We start from the raw sequence: 22,607 nt of genomic DNA, 5'->3' as shown, positions 1-22,607 counted from the left end.
GCTTACACACAAACACCCACATACACAGAGATACACTTGAACAGAGATATTGATACCCACACTGGAGTGCAGGGAGAGGCAGGATTAAGCTAACAATGATGGTAAATAAGGTTCATGTGTGCACTGATTGAGCTGCCCTGGTTCAATATCCATTAAATATTCTACGTGATAAAGACTTACGTTGTTGTCTCAGTCCATGTTAACGCAGGTGTTTGAGCTTTGATCTAATGAGAGTGTTGGAGTCAAGATAAAAGTTCATTCTTGACCTTGGAAACACTGACAGAATAATCTTTTCATTTTGTAGCTGTTTTGGAGCTTTCAGTTGTATCACACGATCTTCCTTAATCCTCTCATTTCCTTATTTTTCTTGAAGTGCTCAGAAAATGGACATTTGAACATCTATAATTCCATTACAACTGGGCTAACGCTGTGGAAGATTGTGCGATTTGATTGAAATGTCCAGAATTGAGGTTCCCTGGTGGTAAAGGGGTTGAGGCGCCAACCACGAACGTCATCATTTGGCATCCAGGTAGCGACCTTTGTTGCATATCATTCCCATCATCTCCTGTCATCCCTCCACTGTTCTATAACAAATCAACTGCATAAAATGCTTTAAAAAAAAACGAAAAAAGCTCCAGAACAGCTACTAAATGGAGAAAGTGAGCTGTCAGCTTCTTGTAGTCTTTTGATACGTAGCTATTGGCACAAAGAATGTGCCCTTCTCTTTCTGTTATTAAAAGTCAACCTTTTCATTTCAAATCTGATACTATTTTGCACTCAATATTTTAACACAATTAAACAAGATAGTGTTTTCAGCTATCTTGCCTTCATCAGCATGGTATATAAGGAGATTCGGCTCATTTTAACCATTGATGTTTTAAGAGTAAATTTTGCACTGTGTTGTAAAAAATATATTTTGTAAAAGGTGGAGGAGCTGCAACTAATGAACTATATTGAATTTTTGGTGAAATGAAACAGAAAAAAGCAGGAAATACTTGTGACTGAGAAACTGGAATTAGTGAATGTTTGGCCTTTTTACTTGAAAATTTGACTGAAATGATAAAAATCAGTTATCAGAATTGTTGTTTTTCAGTCAATCCACTTATTTTGTCTTGTTTTTTAAGTTTTGTATTATTTGTAATGTATATGTCTCTTCTAAAATCACATGGCTAATTGATGAACTGTAGACAGTGAAACCAGAAACAACCTCATATACCACAATGATGAAGGCAAGATAGCATAGAATGTCAGAGGAATAAAACATGGTTAATAAACTTTTACAGACTGGTCTGTCTTCTCATAACAAAAAAAAAATATTTTGCATTCATACAGATTTCTCTTTGAGAAAACAAATCAAGTATTTCTGCTCTGGCTCTAATCGTGGCACGATAATTGTCCATCACCAGCAGATGGGCGAGCTAGAAAAGCGACCAAATGCACAGAGCAGCTCTGCTCATTCAAATGACATGCCTTGCACGCCTGTGCTCTAAAGCTGTCGCACAACTGCTCATTACAATGAATTAAGAGAGGTCTGTGTGTAAATGTTGAGCCTACCATTCAATTTTTGGTGGGGAAGGGAATCTGAAGCTGGAGGGGGGTGTGTCTGGTATGGTGGGGCGGTCACATCTGGAGATATGTGTGGCCATGTCCACTGGAAAGAAATAGAGAAAGAGAGAAAGGAGAGAAGGATGATTGATGAGAATGAAAGAAAGAAGTTGAGGAAAGCGAGACATTGCACTCAGATGGCGATGGTGTCTGTTTTAAGGTGTTGAGATTACTTTTAGACTGTCCTGTCTATTGTCTCTCTGCTGCCAGGCAGAAATGGAGCAATAACAAGGTGATTGGAATATTTGTCACTCAGAACCCAAATTGAAACAAGGTTTTTACAGGCCTCAGAGACATGGTGACCCTGCAACATGTCGGCTCACAGATGTCTGTAAAAAAAGCGTATTCATTGCATTTCCATATTCAACCCACCAAGCTTCTGCAAGATATATGTCATATGTAAAAACCTGCAACGCTAACACTTGGAGAAACGGTGGGAAAGGTGTGTGATTTAGAGAGTGACAGCAGACTGTTAAGGGATTTAGCCGCTCAGCCTGCCTTATCTCCAGCTCCAGTGTTGGTCTTTGGGGGCAGTCGACATGCACAGCTTTTCTTTGGGATGGGCTCCCCGGGTTGTGTTTTTGGGGCTCAGTTCTAGCTCAGCTTTAATTGAATCATTGCTTACAACTAGCAATTTTGCAGGCTTTTTTTTCAGTTCATTAAAAGTTCAGCATTTCAGGTTTGCTGTGCTCCAGATTACGGTATGTTAAATTGTGTTTTGACAAGCTGAAGTTTAATGTTCAGCGCAGGCCTCTGGAGGCTGATTGATTAGTGAGATAAAAGTCTGTCTGGGAAGACAACTGCTGTACACAGAGACACGCACACTCACACACACACACACACACACACACACACACACACACACACACACACACACACACACAGATTAGTTTCTGTAGTATCTCACTTTTTAAATCTTCCTTCCTCTCAAATAAGGTTACATGTTAACCATATCAAAAACATTTTATTTGCCTTTAACTCTGTCAGTCTCACTTGGATGCCAGTGTTCACTCTCAGTCCACATATCAATAGCTATGGGCCTTATGTGTTTAAATATTGGTTCAAGCTACATGTGTGCATCAAAAAGTTTGGTTTTGTCCCATTATTCTTAATGAGGGAAGAGGCTGTAAAGTGTTAATTGAATATGTTGCCTGTGTTAATTATTGGTTATGGTGCTGTTGTAAACAAATCACAATCTAGGTTTTGACCTTTGCCTCCTATGAAGTCAGAAAGATTTGGCGGCACTTGGAAGTTTCTATATGTATGCACCTCAGCTATTTTAGTCTATTCTGCACACACGACATCTAGTGCATGTGTGGAATCTTCCTGAGGTTTCCTCCATTTTTTCCATTTTTTTTTCCATATCCGAATTGAGGGTCTAAGGATTGTAAGTGTCATATGCTGTACAGATTGTAAAACTCCTTGAGGCAAATGTATGATTTATGATATCAGGGTGTATAAATAAAATTGACTTGACCTGACTTGAAAGGTTACTGACATGGTTTGACTTGAGTCAAACCTGACTGTTACTTTGAGTAAAAGTTTGCTTTTACTTGTGTTATTTATTGGTTATGGGGCTGCTATTAGCCCATAGTTACTGCCAGCTACACCTAAAAAACACAGATTTCATTGATTAGTTGAATTGCTGATCTGTCATGAGCTACTATATTTTATATCTTATGAAAAAAAAATGCATTTTGTAACAAAAATTTTCATACCCAGAGACAATACATCATTATTCTTGAATGCAATTATTCCTGGGTTATCCTGAAAAAGAAAATGTGCAATACATCCACATTTGAGGCTAATAAGAGACTTTAAGAGTCAGATAAATGCAAATGCAAAATACTGTTTTTGGTTAAATAGATGTGTACATTAACACAGATATAAATCAAGCTTTGTAAAAAGACATAACCAACCTGACAAGCAGCATATGACATCGCTTATCTTTCCTTTGGTGGAAAAAAACTATTTTGGAGCATGAATCGAAACCTGCTGTCACATCCTTGATAGAACACAATTATTCTCCTACACAGTGCTGCCTACCTCTGTCTGTGAGGTTATCAACAGTTCATCAAGGGAACATGGAAGTGAGAGACAATACCTTCCTCCACTTCACCAGGCTGCTGGTGGTGGTGCAGATCACTTCAATGACACACCAGCACCTTGGACTCGGATCAGCCTCAAGAGGAAGAGGGTCTGCTTTATGAGATTGTCAGCTGCTATTGTGATCAAAACAAACACGCACAGGCCACAGTCTGGTAAGTGTTTCACTGGATCACATCTTCTGTCTGCTAATGACCTCAATGATGGTGAAATAATTAGTTTCATCAATTTCAATCTGCGGTCTTTCAAACACCTCAGGATGCTTATGGAAAAACTTGAAGTTGTTGAATAAGTTGAATAATAACAGAAAGGCCTGACTGACATAATACACCCAAATACAGCAGATTAAATCTAAGTTAGAATTCCAGTTTATTGAAAGTTAATGACTACTGATAACTACAGTGTAAAAAAAAAAAAAATAAAAAAAATACAAAAATGTACTTTTTCAGAGACACTGAAATCACAATGCTTCAGTGTGGAGTCACTTCACTTCTATTTTCTGGAGATGTTTCCTCCTTTTCATCAAATTTATTGAGATAATCATGCAACACAAACCTCAATTGCTGGTTGTGATAAAATCTGTTCTGAAAAGACCAAAAGTCTGACATACATGGTGTTAAAATTACATATTTTCTTTTGCATGACAGGTTGTCTTACAAATGCTTTATAGCCAATCTAAGCCTTTTTTGTACTTGAGTACAATTTTGAGGTACTTTTCTGAAGTATTTCCATTTTATGCTGCTTGATACTTACTCCACTACACTTATCTGGCAGTTACAGTTACTTTAAAATTTTACATTCAAAAACACATAATCAACCTATAAAATATGCTTCATTGTTATAGATTTAACTACCAAAAACTAAAAATTATCTCCACGTCGACCAGCTACAACATCACAGTGCTTACATGTTAATGTTTTCTTTTAATAATATAACATTATAATGCTCACAGGGACCATTCTTTATAATGAGTACTTTTTGATACTTTAAATACATTTTCTTTCTTCCCAATACTTTTGTATTTTTTATAGTGTGGTATTGCTACTTTTACTGAAGTAAAATATCTGTAAACTTTTTTCACCACTGTAAATTTTATTGTAAATATGAAGGTGATTTATCACTAAAGTCTACCTCACCTGAACTGATTTTACTTACCTTTGATCTGCAGGGAGTTCACCAGCCTTTTCATGCTGACATAAATCGTTATGAGGCAGGTTTGCAGCATAAAAACCTAATCAGTATGATAGCTGTATGGGTTGCTTTGTGTTTTTAGTGCTCACACATTAGATTTTATAGCTTTCCTACCTTTTTATTTGCTCCCAAATCACTGCACAGCATGTCCCCCCCTTGATTAAACCAATGGGACTCGCTGCCGCTCAGTGCGCCGTTGGGTGTCGCTGTGCGCGTAAAGTCTCCGCCGGCAGGTTTGGTCCGACCGGACCCCAACACAGTCTGAAGTGTCAGATAGTCTTCTTAACGTGTGAGAAATTTGGTGTATGGAAGAGGACGAAAGAGGGGAAAACCGGCAGACATAGAGGGCTGCAAAATTACGCGGAAGAGCAGTTTTTGAGAGAACAACACTCGGGGAGAATCAGCGGAGGTCTTAATGAGGGAATGCCGAAAAGGAGAGCAGACATACGGCCAGAGCACCAGACATGAGTCCGAGGTAAGCGCTAGATACGGCAGAGAGGCAGTGATGGCATCCACACAGACGTGGGATCATACACACTCAGAATGAGCAGCTTTTAGAGGACTACGGTGATAAATTCATCCACTGTGCCTCGTGTCTTCGCCTTTTTGAGCCAATAGTCCTGATGTAGCGTTCACAGACAATGCCTGAACATCTGGATCGCCATGTCCGGCCTAAAGCTTATCTGATGTAACTTCGGCTATATTTAGCTATATTTTAATTCTATTTTTAAATGTATAATATTGATAGATGCATATTTAAATCATCCAAAACACTGGGAATCTTGAGAAGAGGGATTTCATAACAAAATATGTAGGTGTGAAGTAAGAAATAAACTTACAATTTATAAAAGTCCCATGAAACAAAATGTTTTAATATTTTATTGTTCCATTGAATAGTCTGGAAAAGGGAAAATATTAAAAGAAGATGTTGGGAAGCAAGTTCTTTTTAAAGACAAAACAATCTGGGGTTATTTTACAGCTGCGTTTTTTATTATTTATCACAAAGATATTTTGTCATCAATCATGAAAAAAGTTAAGTAGTTTTTAAGTAGGTGCGGATGTTTATTCAATTTAATTAGAAATGGCCTTTATGGACCTGTGTTGCCATTATTTAGAGAACTCTAATCTGCCCATTTGCAATATAAAGTTAGTAATGCTGTCTGGTTCAATCATGTGCAGGTGATGAGTGAGAGAGCTTTTTACTGCACAGGTGTTTTACCTGAGAGAGACACACACACACACACACACACACACACACACACACACACAGGGGGAGAGAGAGAGAGAGAGGGAGAGAGAGAGAGAGAGAGAGAGAGAGAGGGAAGGAGAGAGACAGAGATAGAGAGGGAGAGAGCGAGCGAGAGAGATAGAGAGAGAGAGAGAGAGAGCGCGGTTTTGAAGTGTTCAAAGTGGTTTTTCAAACACCCTATTAGTTTCCACTTTGCTAATTGGATTGTTCTATAAGTGAAGCTGGGGGGGCCTCTACAAATATTCTCAGTGGAGGTCTAGCAGAAAGTCAGAGGCACCTTTATTCAACTAGGCGACTATTTCATTGATTTCCCTTAATTAAAAGCAGTTACAAACTGTTAAAGTTATTTCCTAAATCTCATGAAAAAGCAAACATAAATTGTGACTGGTTTTGATTTAATTTGGGCCTCAGGGACTAAATAAAATCAAAAGAAGGCGGTGGTTTTGGAGGGAGTCCTATTGAAGGTCCTTGACATGAAAAGTTTCAACAACCCTTCATGTAATGAAGTAGTTATTTCCATCATCAAACTCCTCTCCGGAGCGCAAGTAGGCTGCGCAACAACAAATATGCAACAATATATACGTTTGTATACAATAGCTGCCTGTCTCTTTAAGGCGATGTGTTGAGAAGTTCAAGTCGGGGTCACTTGAAGTTCCTGCCCTCGATTTTACCTTTTAGTTTTATTATAGACTGACATCACACGGGGCGCTAAAACACTTAAGGCGCATAGAGGCTCCATTATCATCCCGGTGCGCGTTATTGCTCCGACTCAAAAATAGCTAAGGAAATTACTAGAAAAAAAAAAATAGGAGGAAACTGATGCTGGTCTAAGCACGTATTTTTTTTTTATAGGAGGGGATGAGAAAGAGGGGAGAGGAGGGGCAGAGAGACAGCGAGAAAGAGGGAGAGGGAGAAAAGTGGGTGGGAGGACGGACCTAAGGAGCGACAAGAAATTCATATCAATTAATAATCATAAAAAAAGAGCTGGCAGACGTGCTCGGAAAACTGGCATGGTTTTTTGGAGGCTGGCAGTTCAAAGCTGAAACGTCAGATATGACTCCCAGAGACTGCTGAGATGATCATTAAGGGAGACTTAGATCGGATGGCAGAAGACATCGGGCATGCAGGTAAGAGCTGATATGCTGCTGCTGCTGCTGCTGCACAGAGCACAACAGAGGGAGGATGACATTTAGATTTTTATAAATGAAAATGTGCAGTGTGTGCTGTCAAAGAGGAAAGCTGATTTTCTTTAATCGCTGAAATATCGGTGCAGCGTTTCACCTCTTTTTAAATGTAAGTTTTATTTTTAAAATCGACAAGAATAGACTCCGCTTATTTTTATTTTTTCACACGATCTTTAATTCTATTTTTTCTTGATGAAATATAATACATAGATATTTCAATTAATTTTTAAAATGGCTCATTATCAGCCTGATGTAATGGAGAATTTTGCTTCCAAAATCAGTAAAAACGTATCAAAAAAGTGTTGCACTCAGCAAAAACACATTTTTTGAACATGATTTATTTTTTTCAGTTCAAATTTTTATAACATTTTCATGTTTTCTGAGACCAGATTTACTGTAAAAGTTAAAGGGAACATCGACATCTGTTGAAAGGGAACTTCAACCTCTTCAGTAATAAATTTTAGTAGGAAGCTACACAGCAAAAAAATCGTGAACTCCCTGTTGTGTTGGACATATAAAATAGGCCTACCACTGTGTGTGTGTGTGATAATGTCACAGTACCACAGGAGAATATGAATATTTTTTTGTGGGATTTTTAGTTTGGACGGTTTAGGGGTTTTAATTTTATGACAGCCGACAGAGATGCTTCTTAGCAGTACTGCTGACAGGTCTGTAGACGGGTATAAGAAACAGCTGTCTGGTACACCTTGCTTAGTTGAAAACGCTCTGGTTCTGGAGGTGATTTAGGGCTCTTTGGCTTGAGATGACGAGAGGTAAAAGGATGAGGCGCTGCAGCTCAGGGGGAGAGAGATGGTTTCACTCGTGATTTCGCTTTACTGTGCAATATACGTGAGCAGCAGAAGAAAGCTGATTACAGAGGGTACGAGACCTCTCCACGACACACACATAAGCAGAGAAACGGTATTATTTGCATGCAAAATGCGACTGAAAGTTCTCAGAAAAATCTCGCTCGTCACAAAAACATGACATTTAATAGTAAAGTTAGTTTAAAACAAATTGCATGTCATGAAAACGTAACCAGACGCCAGTGCATAGAAAATTATATTCGAAAGAAGATGCAATTAAAATATATTACAATCGATTCTGATTAATAATCTGCTGTACGATCTGCACGACATGAATTAATTGTAATGAAAAAAAAAATGACAATATAGCTTTTTAATATTTAAGTAGAATAAGAGTTGGCTGATCATAATATTATGTTAATATGATTGTTAATGAGCTTTTGTAAACTCATGATTAAGAAGCTTTGTTACTCTCGTAACTCAGACAGTATTTTATGGTTTTTTAGATGCGCAATTACAGCAATCAAAGAGGAAACTGATTTGCTGACAGGACTGAAACTCAACTTATTAACCTCTCATGAGTGCAAATACTCGATCTGCGCTTCAGGATGCAGTTTTTCTAACTTAAGAGTAAAACAGACACACTGCTATTTCATGCATGTAAAGCTTCTCCAGCCTGTATTTGCCTCTTGTGAGCCACAAAAATATCAAAGAGTAAATTAGTCGACATAAAGTCATATAAAACTACAGTAAAACATTTCTTCTTGCAAATTTACACTCATCTTGTATTGCAGTGTTGTCTCATGAATTGAAGTGGAGTATGTATGATCATGGTAAAATGGGTTCTAAAATAAACAAGGCTATGAGAATGGGCAGCAAATTGAAATGAAAGAAAATAAAACGTCAACACAACGTTTAAAGCAGATGTCTGGAGTGTTTATGTGACTGAGGCTGAATGTAGAGGTAGGAAGTTTAGTCTTCCGATTCACCCCAAACCACAAAAGTGACAAAACAGACAAAACACAGGGACGATGAATATTAATCTAATGCAAAGAACTTAATGCCATCATCGTAAACTACATCATCATCATCTAAGTTTCCCCAGCATGTTGACGGGCCATTAAAAAGAATCAGCTATCAGATGAAAACAGCCATGCATCCCAGAGGGACTCGAGTAACTGTCTCTCAGGCGACTGTGCTCTGTGCAACTGAGGAAAAAGATTTAATTTAGCATATTTTAACATAACAAACCAACAAAACAAGCTTCAAGTGTGTTTAAAGGTGTGTTCTCTGGCTAAATATCACTGCAGTCATAAATGGTTTCTAACAGGATGCAGTTTACTCATGCCTGCTAGATCAAGAGTTTTATAAAACATGTTTTACTATGGGATTTTTCTTTTTGTCAGTAGGCTGAATCAAACAGAGAGTTACAGATATTTTTAAAAGGCAAGTTGTGGCCTCTCATAACACTGATTCTCATCACAGCGAGAGAAGACATACCCGTATTGTAAAGGTGGGAAACCCACAGCAGCAACCTTGACTGTTGTTACCACAAGATGTTACGAAAATTTATTTGCTGTTTACGCAGTAGTTTGCAGGTGCACAGTAGTCTTTTTTAAATATATTTATTTTCTTTTGTCACAAAAGCTTTTATAAAATTTGCAAAAATATTTTAAATGTGGATTCAAACTGACTCATATGCTCAACAATTTTTAAAAAAAATTGTCATAAATTAGTACATGCAATTGGCTTAATTTTCTGTAAAGCTTATGATGCAGTTGAGCTCTGTCATATCCTACGGCGCTGTAGACTGCATACAGACGAGAATGTACAAAAAGAGTGTGCGTGTGAGTACACAATGTGTCACTATGTTCCACACAATAACCAGTAACAGTAAGATGAATACCCCTTAATGCAGTAGAGACTCAGCGAAAGTTCAGTACGTTATGGAAAGTGCTCGGCCTATTCTTCGTATCACCCTGAGTTCTAAACACGTTTGATCTGACCGGCGTTGAAATTTATAGTAAAATATGACCGTTTAGTAACCAAAGCCAGACAGAAACCAGAAGTGGAAACACTTTAGATGACAACTGGGGACATGATGGAGCGTAAACTCACCTAAACCTGCCATACCCACATTTTTATTCATAGTCTTTTACTCTCCTTTCTTTCTTTTTTTAATATTTATGACCAAGCAAGAAGTAATAAATAGTCATAAAGTCATACTTTGGGAGTGATATGAGGATAGCACCTTTGAGAATAGAAATCTTGAATACTTTTATGTCAGTTAATTTATTAAAAAGATATTTTTTCTTTCATATTGATGAGTCTTGGCCATGTGATCACCACCAACCATACTTATTCTGACTTTTCATTTTCCACTTCAACAGTGATGGCAAACTTTTGATTTTATACGCCTGATGCTGAGCATGCATGATCAGATTTACACCGCTTAAAATTGTACTCCGGAGTGACTTTTCAGTTTTAGCAATAGATAGCAAAAAAAATCGTACTTTCCTGTTCTTGTGCTGAGCACGTACACTGAATGAAATAAACAAGAAGTGAATGAGCTGGTGTCAGGAAGACCATGATCAGACAGATGACATGATATTTATTTAGTTGCTTGTTTCCCATCAGTGAGACTAAGCCCTCAGGGACAGTTTGAGACGTTTAATCTCATAAGTAAACTATCCTCAGATGCCACAGATTGAACAATACATCGTGTTTCATGCGTGCAGCTGATACAGTTTATTTTAGGCTTGATGGAACAATTAGTGTTGATATTTGAGTGTGCATGAATGTGTGTGTGTATGTGTGTGTGTGTGTGTGTGTGTGTGTGTGTGTGTGTGTGTGTGTGTGTGTGTTTGCGTGTGGATCCCTTGAGCCATCTCAACGTAAAGTTTTGAACCATCTCATGTTGATTTACATCCTGTGCGTTAAGTGTTCCTTATATGACTGGGCAGAATGGGAGCCGAAAGACCTATCTTTTTTTGGATGTGTCCTTTCCCCCGCAGGTTTATACCTGCTGTTCATCATGCTTGTGAAACATTCATCCCTTACTTTGTTTAAAACTTTGCGTACCGCTTGTGGAATACTTTATCAGGAAGCCAGCAGTTACAAAATATAGATCTGTGGTTCTCAGAGTTTTGTTCTTTTTTTCATTTTGCTTTGCTGCAGAGGAAGTGAACGCGTAGACTTGAATTTCTGATAATGAGAAAACCATTGCAACCGCTCACCTTTACAAAAGTTCACTTTCACTGAGTGGCCTCTGTGTGCACTTCCCACACATAAGCTCTGCACTCTTTACTTGTTCCATTGAGTAGAATCTATAAATTAAACATCACTACTTAAATATTTAAATCTTGTATTACAAATTAATTTTGAATCAGGATAACGACATCAAATAACAATCCTGATATTAAGATTTTGCGTGAAAAATTAATTAAAATAAAATGAAGTTTTCCACTTGACTGTGGATTTTTTCAACAAATCATTATTTTTTGTTTTAATATTTATTGTCATGCAGATATCAACTATTTTAGTTTCCATACTACTCCTACAATTTTCTTTAACACCTTCTTTTTCTGATGAGTTGCCAATCATACATTTTGGCATTGAAATCTCTCCAGTATATTCTAACATGCCTGATGTGTGAATCACAGCTGCTCTTGGATTCCTTTTATCAAAAGCACTAATAGTCATTCTTGTATTGCAGAAATTACACATTGATTGTGTTTTTATATTCTGAAATGCTGACTGCCGCATGACATTTTACAGATATCTGTTGTTGCAGGTGGCGGACTGAAGACGATGCTGGATGCCATGGAAGTTCCAAGTCATGCTAGGGATCTCCTCCTGCAGCTCAACAGCCAGCGCACCAAGGGCTTCCTCTGTGATGTTATTATTGTGGTGCAGAACGCCCTCTTCAGAGCTCACAAGAACATTCTTGCTGCCAGCAGCCTCTACTTGAAGTCACTGGTGGTCCATGACAATCTCATCAACCTCGACCACGAGATGGTGAGTCCAGGGGTCTTCAGGGTCATTCTGGACTACATCTACACAGGCCGCCTTAGTGATGGAGACCCCACTTCTCCCAGTGAACCCAATCTAGGGGCTGTTTTGGCAGCAGCCAGTTACCTACAGCTGCTTGACTTAGTGGCTTTGTGCAAAAAGAAGCTGAAAAGAAATGGCAAGTACCCTCCCCGCCCAGGTCCTGCATTTCTGCCCTATGCAAAGATGGGGCCCAATAGTATGGGTGGCAGGTATAGGGTTTCTACTCCTGTCATTCAGTCCTGCCCTCCAGGAGGAATTATGAATAGCCATACACCCCGGGGAGCACCACTAGAGGAGCTAGTTCCCCATCGACTAGCCATCCATGCTGGGGAGCTGTATGCTCCCACCTCCACCCAGGGCTCTCAGGTGTTCCCGTCCGTGCACCCAGCTCTGCCTGCCCAGCTAGGCCTGCACTCAGCCCTTCCTGAGAGGAACTGCTCCCCCAACTATGGCCTTGATCTCTCCAAGAAAAGCCCCAACTCCCAGTCTCAGCACACACCCTCTCAATCCCATCTGGCAAACACTCACAATAATGAGGAGCGAGACGGGACGTTGAGCGGCCGTACCAGTCCCATGCAGGGGACGAATGGGAGGGCCTTCCCCTCAGAGAAGGAGTCAACAGACCACGTAGGCTCCCTCACTCCTCCACCTTTTCCCCATCTCAACCAGCCACTTGGCCCCCACCTCCCCCACCTGCATCGCTCAGGCTCCCAGGGCACAGACCGCTATCCATGCCCCCCCAGCCCCGACACCCCCACAGAAGGTGGGGAGGGTGGCAGAGAGATGGGCAACATCTACCGCTGGGTGAAACACGAGCCACTGTCATACACAGCTGAAGATGAAGATGAAGATGAGGATGAGGAGGAAGGGGGTGAAAATGGAGACCAGCATCACAACCACCACAAGACCGGGGAGGAGAGTGAGGGAGCTGACGACAAGAGCGGGTCAGGCACAGAGGAGACAGGCAGTAGTGAAGGCCGCCCGTCCCCTACCGGACCAATGGGGAGGTTCCACATGCCGTATGAACCAGAGAGCTTTGGGGACAATCTGTATGTCTGCATTCCCTGTGACAAAGGCTTCCCAAGCTCTGAGCAGCTCAATGCACATGTGGAGACACACACAGAAGAAGAGCTGTATGGCAACTCTGGTGGGGAGATGGGAAACAGCAATAACAGCAACACCAAAAACATCAGCAGTAATACAAATGGTTATGGGAGCATGAACAGCAGCAATAGTTTGAACAGTCTGTCCCACCTGGAGCCAAAGTCCAGTCAGAACCTGAATGTGGAGATGATCCGACCCTACCGCTGTTCCAGCTGTGAGAAGTCCTACAAAGATCCAGCCACTTTGCGCCAGCATGAGAAAACCCACTGGCTGACACGGCCTTACCCCTGCAGCATCTGTGGCAAGAAGTTCACACAGCGTGGTACCATGACGCGCCACATGCGGAGCCACCTGGGCCTTAAGCCTTTTGCCTGCGACTCCTGTGGCATGCGCTTCACCCGCCAGTACCGCCTCACCGAGCACATGCGCATCCACTCTGGGGAGAAGCCCTATGAATGTCAGGTGTGCGGAGGAAAGTTTGCCCAGCAGCGCAACCTCATCAGCCACATGAAGATGCACAGCAGTGGAGGGACTGCAGGGGGCCTGACCACAGATGGGAAACTGAAGCTGGACTTTGCAGAGGGCATCTATCCTCTGAGTAAATACACAGCAGAGCATCTGGGGCTGAAGCAAGAGAAGGCCAATGAGCTTCTCATCCAGGCCCAGCAGCAGCTGATGGTAGCTGATGCAAAGGCCATGGAGAGCCTCTACCCACTGTCCAAACTGGCCTCGGAGCACCTGGGCCTCACCCACGACAAGATGGATGTCCTGGGCCAACCCCTGCCCCCTCCCCCACAGGCCCTCTCTGAAGGCCGTACCATCGACCGCTACTCACCCAGCTAAGACCACATGACCTGTGTAAATGGCAATCACCAATAGATCTGTGTGCACACACAACTTGCAGTATTCTAAAGCCATTCACCTCAACTCAATATCTCCTCTGCACCTCAGACTCAGGCCAAAAGGAATTAGTCTGCTAATGCACACCAAAATGTGTAGACTTTAAGTGCCTTTCTATGCATCTAATGTATCTTAAAATCCTCCTTCATAAAGGAGCACTGTGCTATTCTGTGACTAAGGGACACTCACTCGAAGAAGTACAGTATTTATGTACAGTGTAAGCAAACAAACATTTTTTTAAAATTCCAGCCATTGAGCCAAAGCAAGAAATTGAAAACCAAAATGAAATTGTTTTATTTATTTTTGTATTATGATGAAATCCAAAAAGAAACTGTTGCAAGGAAACGTTGCAATCAGACCCTAAACCTGTGTACTATAAAGTATCATCTGTGTACAAAAAAAGAAAAAAAGCACATAAGGACAAGATTCAGGGTTTGTGTCCAGACCTGAGCGGAACTTTTACCAAATGAATAAGCCAACTCTTCTGGACTTTAAAGTAATGGGAGGATTATTTTTCTTTTTTTTTTTCTTTTTTAAAATTTTCTGTTTTTGGGGTACTGGACAATTTATGTATCTCACTCTCCAGCTTCTCCCCATCATGTTCCTGCTTCCCAAGTCTCAAGGAAATGACTGAACGATAAGAACAATTGCCTCAGCATTTCGGTAAAGTCTTCTCTGCTTTATTTTCTCCACATTTTTAAGCAACCCACTCCCCCGCATATTTGTGCAGACAGAACCTCATGCTATTTGACAGTAATGGTAGCTTAATCAGTTTCACACTCAGTGTGTAACCCTTCTTGAGCTAAAACTTCCATTGCATTTTAACTAACATCCTTTAGCTTTCAGTTGTTATTGAGGAGCAGCAAGCACAGCCCTGTGATCTCATAACTGGGACATGATTGCACATACCCAACTGATGACACACTAATCCCTGTTCATGATGCATGTAGCTTCATGGTGTAGACGAAGCATGGGTGTTGCCTCTGACATTGTGTAATATTTACAATATGAATGCAGCCGAGCAGAGAGGCAGGGACCAGGTCAGAATCGATTACACAGAAATCTGTCATTTACTGTCAGGAACAGTTACTCCTTTCACTTGATGATTAATTGTAGAGCGGCAGTAGTCATATGCCACATTGGACGCTGCTCTGTCCCCTGTCCGACCTCTCATTTGACCTCCCTCCCTAGTAGTGTCATGTCTGGGAGCCTTGCTACTGTTGACAGGCCAAAGTGAGGGCTGTACTCAACCCTTTGCCTTAAAAGCGCTCCACTGCACCGCACACACACATATACGCTCCCCCCCCTTCCACACACACATAGCGAGCTGCTAATCTGTCAGTGATATGAACATAAGAAGGGGTTTGTGGGTCTTCCCTGGAAGCCAGCGGGTGAACAGCACGCCCCAGCTGCTGTGCTCCAGTAATCCCTGTGAAATCTCACTTTCTCCTGGACAATTCGCACTGCTCGCCGGCATGATGTCCCATTTCATGCCTGCCATCTTACCCCTCTGATCCACTTATTAACGTCATATCCGAGCCCAGTAACCCTTCCCTGTTGGTATCAAACTCGGAAACAAAGAATGACATATTTCTGTGTTGGCTGACCAGCAGTTCCTCCAGCCTGAAAACAAAAGAGCACTTAAAGGTTGTGGGTTGAAGGCACATTTTTGTCTTGAAATGTTTATTCCAAAGAACATGCTGGCCTTTTCTTTTTTTTCCTTTTTCCACTTTTACTGGTCCTTGATTCAGATTAGAAAATGTCTGACCACTATAGTGCCAATGCCAACCTCAGTGGGTGAATGTGAAGACTAAAGCCATAAATACACTGTGATAGACGTAGTGAATCTTAAAGGCTTAAAAAAAAAAAAACAGAGACAATGTGCCTGACTTTTGGGATTGTTTTTTTAAAATGTAACAATAATTTAAGGGCTTCATTTCTGTAGCATATGATCATATCAAACAATGTTGTTTCCTGTCACTTACTTTTCTTTACTTCATTTTGATTTTAACTGAAAGCAGCGCACATGAAACTGGTGCTTACCTCAGGACTGAACCCAGCATGGGGACGCTAAGCTTTAGTAAACCTTTGAATATCAATGTAAACACACACATACACACACACACACTTTTAAATTTTTGTTTTTAACAGGGCAATTGTCCTGTGTTAAACCTGTGGTTATTTCTGTGTTTATACATTTCTTGTTACAGTTTTTTTTTTTTTTTGGTGGAGAGATAACATGTGATATTAACAATTTTTTGTTTTGTTTTTATTTCTACTATGCGGTATACATTTTCTATTGTGTTGTCCTCAAAGAGGCTTGTGTCGGTCTGACCAATTCCATTCTTATAACATAAGGCAAAGTCATTTTGATAGTATCTTAACTGGCTGTTTGTGAATTTCTGAACCACACTTTAGCAAGCATGGTGGCATTGGTCTTTGGTTTCAACTATCATAAAGTCTAAGTGACACGTGTAATGTTTTGAAATGCCTCTGTTTGTGCACAAGACATGAGGCATTATCAGTACTTCCCTAAACAGACAAGCAATTGCTTTGCTGGGCGAGTATGAAATCTAGCCTCATATTGCTTGACCCCTTTTTTCCAAAGGTTAGCGAACTTTCGAACGAGAGTCAGACTGAGGCCGCACATGCACACAAACACACAGGAAGCAAGCTTGTTTTGGACGATGCCTCAAGTTTTGGGACTCTGTTGATAAGCTCTTAAACAAAAACTGAAAAAACATCTGAAATGAAACATTACGGGCAGTGAAAACTTGGTCCACAAGCGTGTGAATACGTGTTAAAAATGTAGGAACAGGCGGATGTCGGTCGTGGGAATTTCAGTCACACTCACCCGCTCTCATTCACTAGTTTTAGTGAAAATCTGTCCCCTTCATTTCCCTGCCTTACACCATTAAAATAACACAAAGTGTTTCCACTGTCACTCCAAATCTGTGCAGGAGGGAAGAGCAAGATAATGCCTGGACATTTCTGTAGGATGTGCACTGTTTGAAATGTGCTTAATTGCATTAATGTGTATGACGGACAGAGAGGGAGGGCTGAGTATCTATAGAAGGGGAAGCGTTTGCTTGTCTGTTTGTGTGTCCCTATGCTATTCGTATGAACGGCTGCTAATGCATGTCCTGGGAATATGGTTGGTGTGAAGGAGAAGAGCTGAGGAGCAGGAAGTGAACTTTTGGCTGGTGTGTTGTGTTGAGCAGGATGTGCCGTGTGTTTCTGCTCAGAGGCAGATAGAGAGACGGAGAATGGGGAGGGAGAGGAGCAGGGAGAGCGCAGCAGGGTGGACGCGAGCCATTGTCTCAGTATGAAAGCCTGTTCATACTTCTAAAACTCTCCATTCAGAAAACAAGTAGACTGTATCTTCTCTTTTCCTTCCCCTTTTTGCTCTTTGGGAATAAACCTCTGCTCAGTATCACGGTGATACGACATTGTGGGCTTTCAAGGGCTGCATGGTGAGGAAGCCATTCAGACATTTTGTTACATGGTGAGGATGTTTTGGATTACAGTTTTTGGCGTCCATATTTTGAACTTTTTTGAAAATTGGGGCAGGGTTGGTCACCGGACCAAGATAGGAAGGGCCTAGAAACTGTAATGTAAATCATAATTATAAAAACTGGCAGTATGTCCTTTGCTCAGTGGTTGACTCAATTAGTAAAATTTGAAAAGTCTTGTTTCAATTTACTGGTGCAGCCACTCAACCCATGGGGCTTTGTGCCATATGCCGTTGTTAAAGTTATTTATTTGACACACCAACCCAGAAGACCTCTCTTCACCACCAGAGTGGTTAAGATGAAGATGTTTTCAAAGTAATAAAATTAGGCATTTATAACAGTTTATTGGTTACGTTAATTAATATAATGAAAACGAATGAATCCATGATGCATAAATGAATAAAAAACACCAACTATAAACTGCGGGTTGATCTTTTTATATTTATTTGTTGTTTTATTTTTCAGGCCATTTCATTCCTCTCTAAATGTTGTTATGGCAACCATCCCAGGCCCGTAACTTTTATAACACTAACAGTATAGAAGTAAAAACGGTCTGGATGAGTTCCAGCAGCACCGTGTAGACCAAAAAAGGGTTTAGGTTTAATGTTAAAAAATGCAAAGCATGCCTTTAAGCTTTATACCAGCGGCAGCAGGCCGAGGTCACCTATGTGACTCTGAATAGTCCTGATCTGCAATCATACCGCGGTTTGACATTTATTGTATTTCACGATGTGTGCCAAAAGGACTGAAGCACTTAGCAGACATCGCAGATGCTCAAAACAAAACTCAGCAACAATCTTTGTAGTTTCCACGGGTTGCGTTGTCAAGCTAAGCTTCTGACCGACTTTTTCTTTGCCTTTTTTATGAGTTATTCTCTGTGTGGCTAATCATAAGAGCACAGTGGAGAAATGCCACTATTGTCCAGTGTACATATTAATTTTTATGAAGTCTCATGTTTAAATGTAAGCTAGAGCCAAATAATATACATAATCAAGCCGTTGAATCCAAAAACTGTTTAGTCAGCTAATACAAATGTGCCTGCAGTTCAGCGAGCGTTTTGCAATAAATTAATCTGCGTGTGTGCATGTGTGCGAGTGTGTGTGTGTGTGTGTATAGTGCACCTGTCCATCTACATGTCTGAACTCCTTTCCCCCAGTGTAGCAGGGTGAAGTACAAGAGAGAGACTTGACACTTTCAAGAGTCTTTATTACAAGCAGCTGCTTTAGATTTATTTCCCCGAACTGCACTTTTCTGGAAAAATCATTGTATTGTGATTTTTTATTACTCTTACGATCCCCTAGAAGTCCCACAATTGCCTTTCGTCTCTGGCACTTTGCTTCCTCCATTTCCCTCCTCTTCCTCCCTCCAGTGCACAGTTTGGCCACACTCGTTCACCGCCCTCGTTACCTCAAAGCACAGCTTCCCTCCTCACCTCTCTCTGTCCCTTCACTCCTCTTACACTCAACACAAACCGCTGACCCACAGCGCCCGCTGCCTCCCTCCCTCCTCTCTCATGATCCACTTACTTCCAGCTGTTTTTCATGCTGAAGAAGACAGTTGTCTAAATGTTTACGTGAAGAGCTACTTTCTTTTTCTTTAAGCCCTGATCAATTTCCAAAGTGAACTTTGTGGCATGTGTTAAAATACAGCAGATGATGGGCCAAATAAAAAAGTCTGACATCGTTATTGTATTCTGATCCTCCAGCCAAGAAATGGCTTACAAAGGGAGATTAAAGACAGCATATCGTTGTAGAGGAAATGTAGAATAATGTGAGGGGAAATGTTCAAGGGAAAATATGCTCAGAAAGATGCCAGTAAAGTAAACATGTATGAAATTGCACAATTGAGCCGGGCCTCGGCTGCACCAGCCAAGTCATGCGCTGAGATGGAGAGAACAAGTAAAGGGAGAAGAGTTGAGAGGAAAAAAAACAGAAACAGAGAGAAAAAAATAGCTTGTGCTTGACAGTCATAACCTTCAGTAAATAACAAAGGAAAGCTGGTTGCTTTGTGTATCTGCTCTCCGACTTTTTCCCACTTTGTCCTGTGAGCCTACTCTATTTCATTCCACTCTTATAGAAAATTATCTTAAGAGGAAATGAATATTTTTGTCTCTCATTGTTGATTGCTACAGGTCATTGCCGATGTTAGTGTCAATGTGCCCTCAGAGATGTCATCCTTCATGCAGACTGAACATTTATGACCCACAGTAGGCTCTTTGTAGTTGAATGGTAAAGGGGGTTCTGGCTGCCCATGTCTTCCTGCATCTGCTAGCTTGGATCACTGTTTCTTTGTCTACCTTGAAAACACAAGACAGACTAAGTGGAATTTGGTTCGTTTACAGTGTACAACTTCTGCTCCAGAAGTTTAAATTAAAAGAAAAACAAAGCAGCAAGGACAAAACAAGCGGGAATTTGGAAGAGTTAAAGTTGGTCAGGGAGAGGTTCTGATTGTATATCGCACACACACACATACACACACACACACACACATAGACACACACACAGACACACATACAGACACACACACAGCTGGATGGCAGACTCCTTCTCCAGATTAGGTCAGATTTAATTAGGTTGCCCTGCTCCGTTTGGAGTGTCGCTTCTTGTAGAAAAAGCCATTATTAAAGAAAAAGTGATTGTACTGACGGCCTCCACCCAACACACATTGAAACCTGTGCCAAAATGTTACAGAGCCTCAGGGTCCTCACACACATGTGCACATATCGTCTATTTTGGTTTTGGAAAAAGGTTACATGTAGAAATGATGGATTATGATCTAATGAAGATCACTGTGACGTTTCGAGGTGGTTGTACCCGACTGGTTGTGGTTCAGGGATAAGAAAGTTCAGCAGACTGCCACGCAGACAGCAGTAGCTGCGAATGGATGAAAAAAACATGACAGAATACATACATCACAAATTTACAATGGAAATTTGATTTTTTCAGTGGAAAACAGGATCTCATTTCAGCAGGCATGAAGCAGTCGTCCATGAAACATCAATAATGTCCAGTGTTTCCTTTTGCAGTTTTACAAGGTCTCTCATGAAAAAACAGAGAGCAATTAAAAGCAATACATTAAACCAAACAGTATTTTTTTTTTCGCATTTCTGCATTTCAATGTCAATATTGATCTTACTTTGCTTTAGTGAAATGAATGTATTTATTGCATGTCAAAAATGTTTTATAGTTAATTTTTTTTTGTGTAAATTTCAATTGTGGGTTTTTATAATTTCATTTAATTATAATGTCTTGATAAAATCATGTTGATAAGGCTTTTATTTTTTTTAAAAGCCAATGTGAAAAATGTCATGTTTTTTGTTTGTTACTATACTCAAAATCAACTTGGCAATAAAGTGAATTGCATAATGGATTTACAGGGAAATGTGTCAAGTTATTGATCGTAAAGTGTTTTTTTTTTTTTGCATGTCCTACATGAAAAGAAATAATTTGACATAATAATATATAAATAGAAATTTCTTTTATATAGAGTCCATGAAACATTTTTTAACACGCCACTAAATTTAATTATATTACAAGATTTACCCCATTTCAAAATCTTGCACATCAAACCTTTTGACACATTTATTGTGCATAATATGGGTTTCACATTGAAAGAAAAATATGAGACAAAAGACCACAATCAAGACCATTTCACAGTAATGATAACCGCAAAAATGAGCAACTTCTGTTCATTTTCCTATAATACATTCGCCTTCAAGTCTATGTTCCCCCATATGGAGACATGTGAGTGCCTCATTTAAGACAGAGAATTTCAAATGAATCTCATACATCACACACAGTCCACATGCAACAATGAACAGATCCATTACTCTGTCAGCAGGAGCAAAACCAGCCAGGCAGGCACACACACTCACACACTCACACACACGCTCACATCCTTTTCCACTGTGTGAAAATCACCTTATTATCACCAGCACATAAGAAATCATAGTGCCTTCCAGATGTTTGATATGAATCAAACAACTTGCCACAAATTACGTCTTGACGTTAAACAAATTAGCATTTCTTCTTGCAGGTGCTGTAAATCATCGACATTCATGAACTGGAGGTGCTTCCTGAGAGATCATATTCACCAGGTGTAATGAAAGACATCATCCGCTTTAAGCTGTTTGAACAGTAGGCAAAAACAAAAGGAACAGCTTGGCATTCATCACACGTCTTTGTCCGCTCTGTTTCTAAACTTGAAGCCCAGAACATTTTTCTCTGACTTAAAGGAAACTTCCACTTTATTATTATTAAGATGTGAGTCTTATTTTCACAGTTTTGGGACATTGTTCTTATTGTTTGACAAAAAAAATAAATAAATAAGAAAAATCAATGTACACTTTTTCTAGAGTGTTCAACTGCATCTTATGGATCTTCCCCAGTGGATGGAGTTTGCTCAGCTGTCACGGAGTCATGACCTAAGTATCAAAGGTGAGGACGACTGAGGCGTCTCCAAGGCAACTGAGCAAACTCCATCCTCTGAGGACGAATGTGAGATGCATTTGAAAGCTACGGAAAAAGCTAGTAAGGGTTTCCAAGGTCAAGGAGGAACGTTTACGATCATTTTTATTGGTTATGATACCATTGTACTCATCAACATCACAACCATCAGGTTAAGCTCAATTAATTTAGAGGTTTGTTCAAAACCTGTATGATTATCTGCTTGTGTTTCTTGCCCCATCAGACTTCATTGTAATGATATGTTTGCATTTCCGAAATGATGCCCAAAATAAGAAAATAAGACCCAAAATTTTATAATTGGGAGTTTCCTTCAATATCTTTCATTCAGGGGCTGTTTTCAGAAACCTTAGTGCCCACTACTCATGCTGGTAAACCAGGAAACTTCTGGCAGCAAGCCTATTGCGCCACCCTGCCCCCTTGCCTCTCTGCCA

The 22,607-nt window shown here is 40.3% G+C and overlaps 1 protein-coding gene across 5 annotated transcripts; it reads left to right on the top strand.

Annotated features, from left to right (window-relative positions):
- Positions 1-5,096: 5,096 nt before the first annotated feature.
- Positions 5,097-21,079, top strand: hic1 (hypermethylated in cancer 1). 5 transcript variants are annotated; one of them, XM_044353505.1, is made up of 2 exons: positions 5,097-5,377; positions 11,919-21,079. In XM_044353505.1, exons 1-2 carry the CDS (start codon positions 5,318-5,320, stop codon positions 14,139-14,141), a joined length of 2,283 nt encoding a protein of 760 aa, XP_044209440.1. In that variant the 5' UTR covers positions 5,097-5,317; the 3' UTR covers positions 14,142-21,079. The 5 variants fall into 5 exon arrangements, with proteins under 5 accessions (XP_044209440.1, XP_044209443.1, XP_044209441.1 ...); XM_044353508.1 differs by having other exon boundaries at positions 5,098-5,377; positions 11,935-21,079; XM_044353506.1 differs by lacking the exon at positions 5,097-5,377 and adding an exon at positions 7,010-7,278 and having other exon boundaries at positions 11,935-21,079.
- The last annotated feature ends 1,528 nt before the right edge of the window (positions 21,080-22,607 follow it).

The sequence above is a fragment of the Thunnus albacares genome, chromosome 6, assembly GCF_914725855.1.
Source record: "Thunnus albacares chromosome 6, fThuAlb1.1, whole genome shotgun sequence".
Classification (NCBI taxonomy): Eukaryota; Metazoa; Chordata; class Actinopteri; order Scombriformes; family Scombridae; genus Thunnus; species Thunnus albacares.
Note: the sequence above shows the minus strand (reverse complement) of the source record. Positions and strands in the feature narration are given on the sequence as shown.

Bases quoted from the DNA above. Each gene is read 5' to 3' on its own strand.
- hic1 (XM_044353505.1), top strand. From the start codon at position 5,318: ATGAGGGAATGCCGAAAAGGAGAGCAGACATACGGCCAGAGCACCAGA. The intron at 5,378-11,918 runs GTAAGCGCTAGA...GACATTTTACAG, and splicing joins GCACCAGACATGAGTCCGAG to ATATCTGTTGTTGCAGGTGG.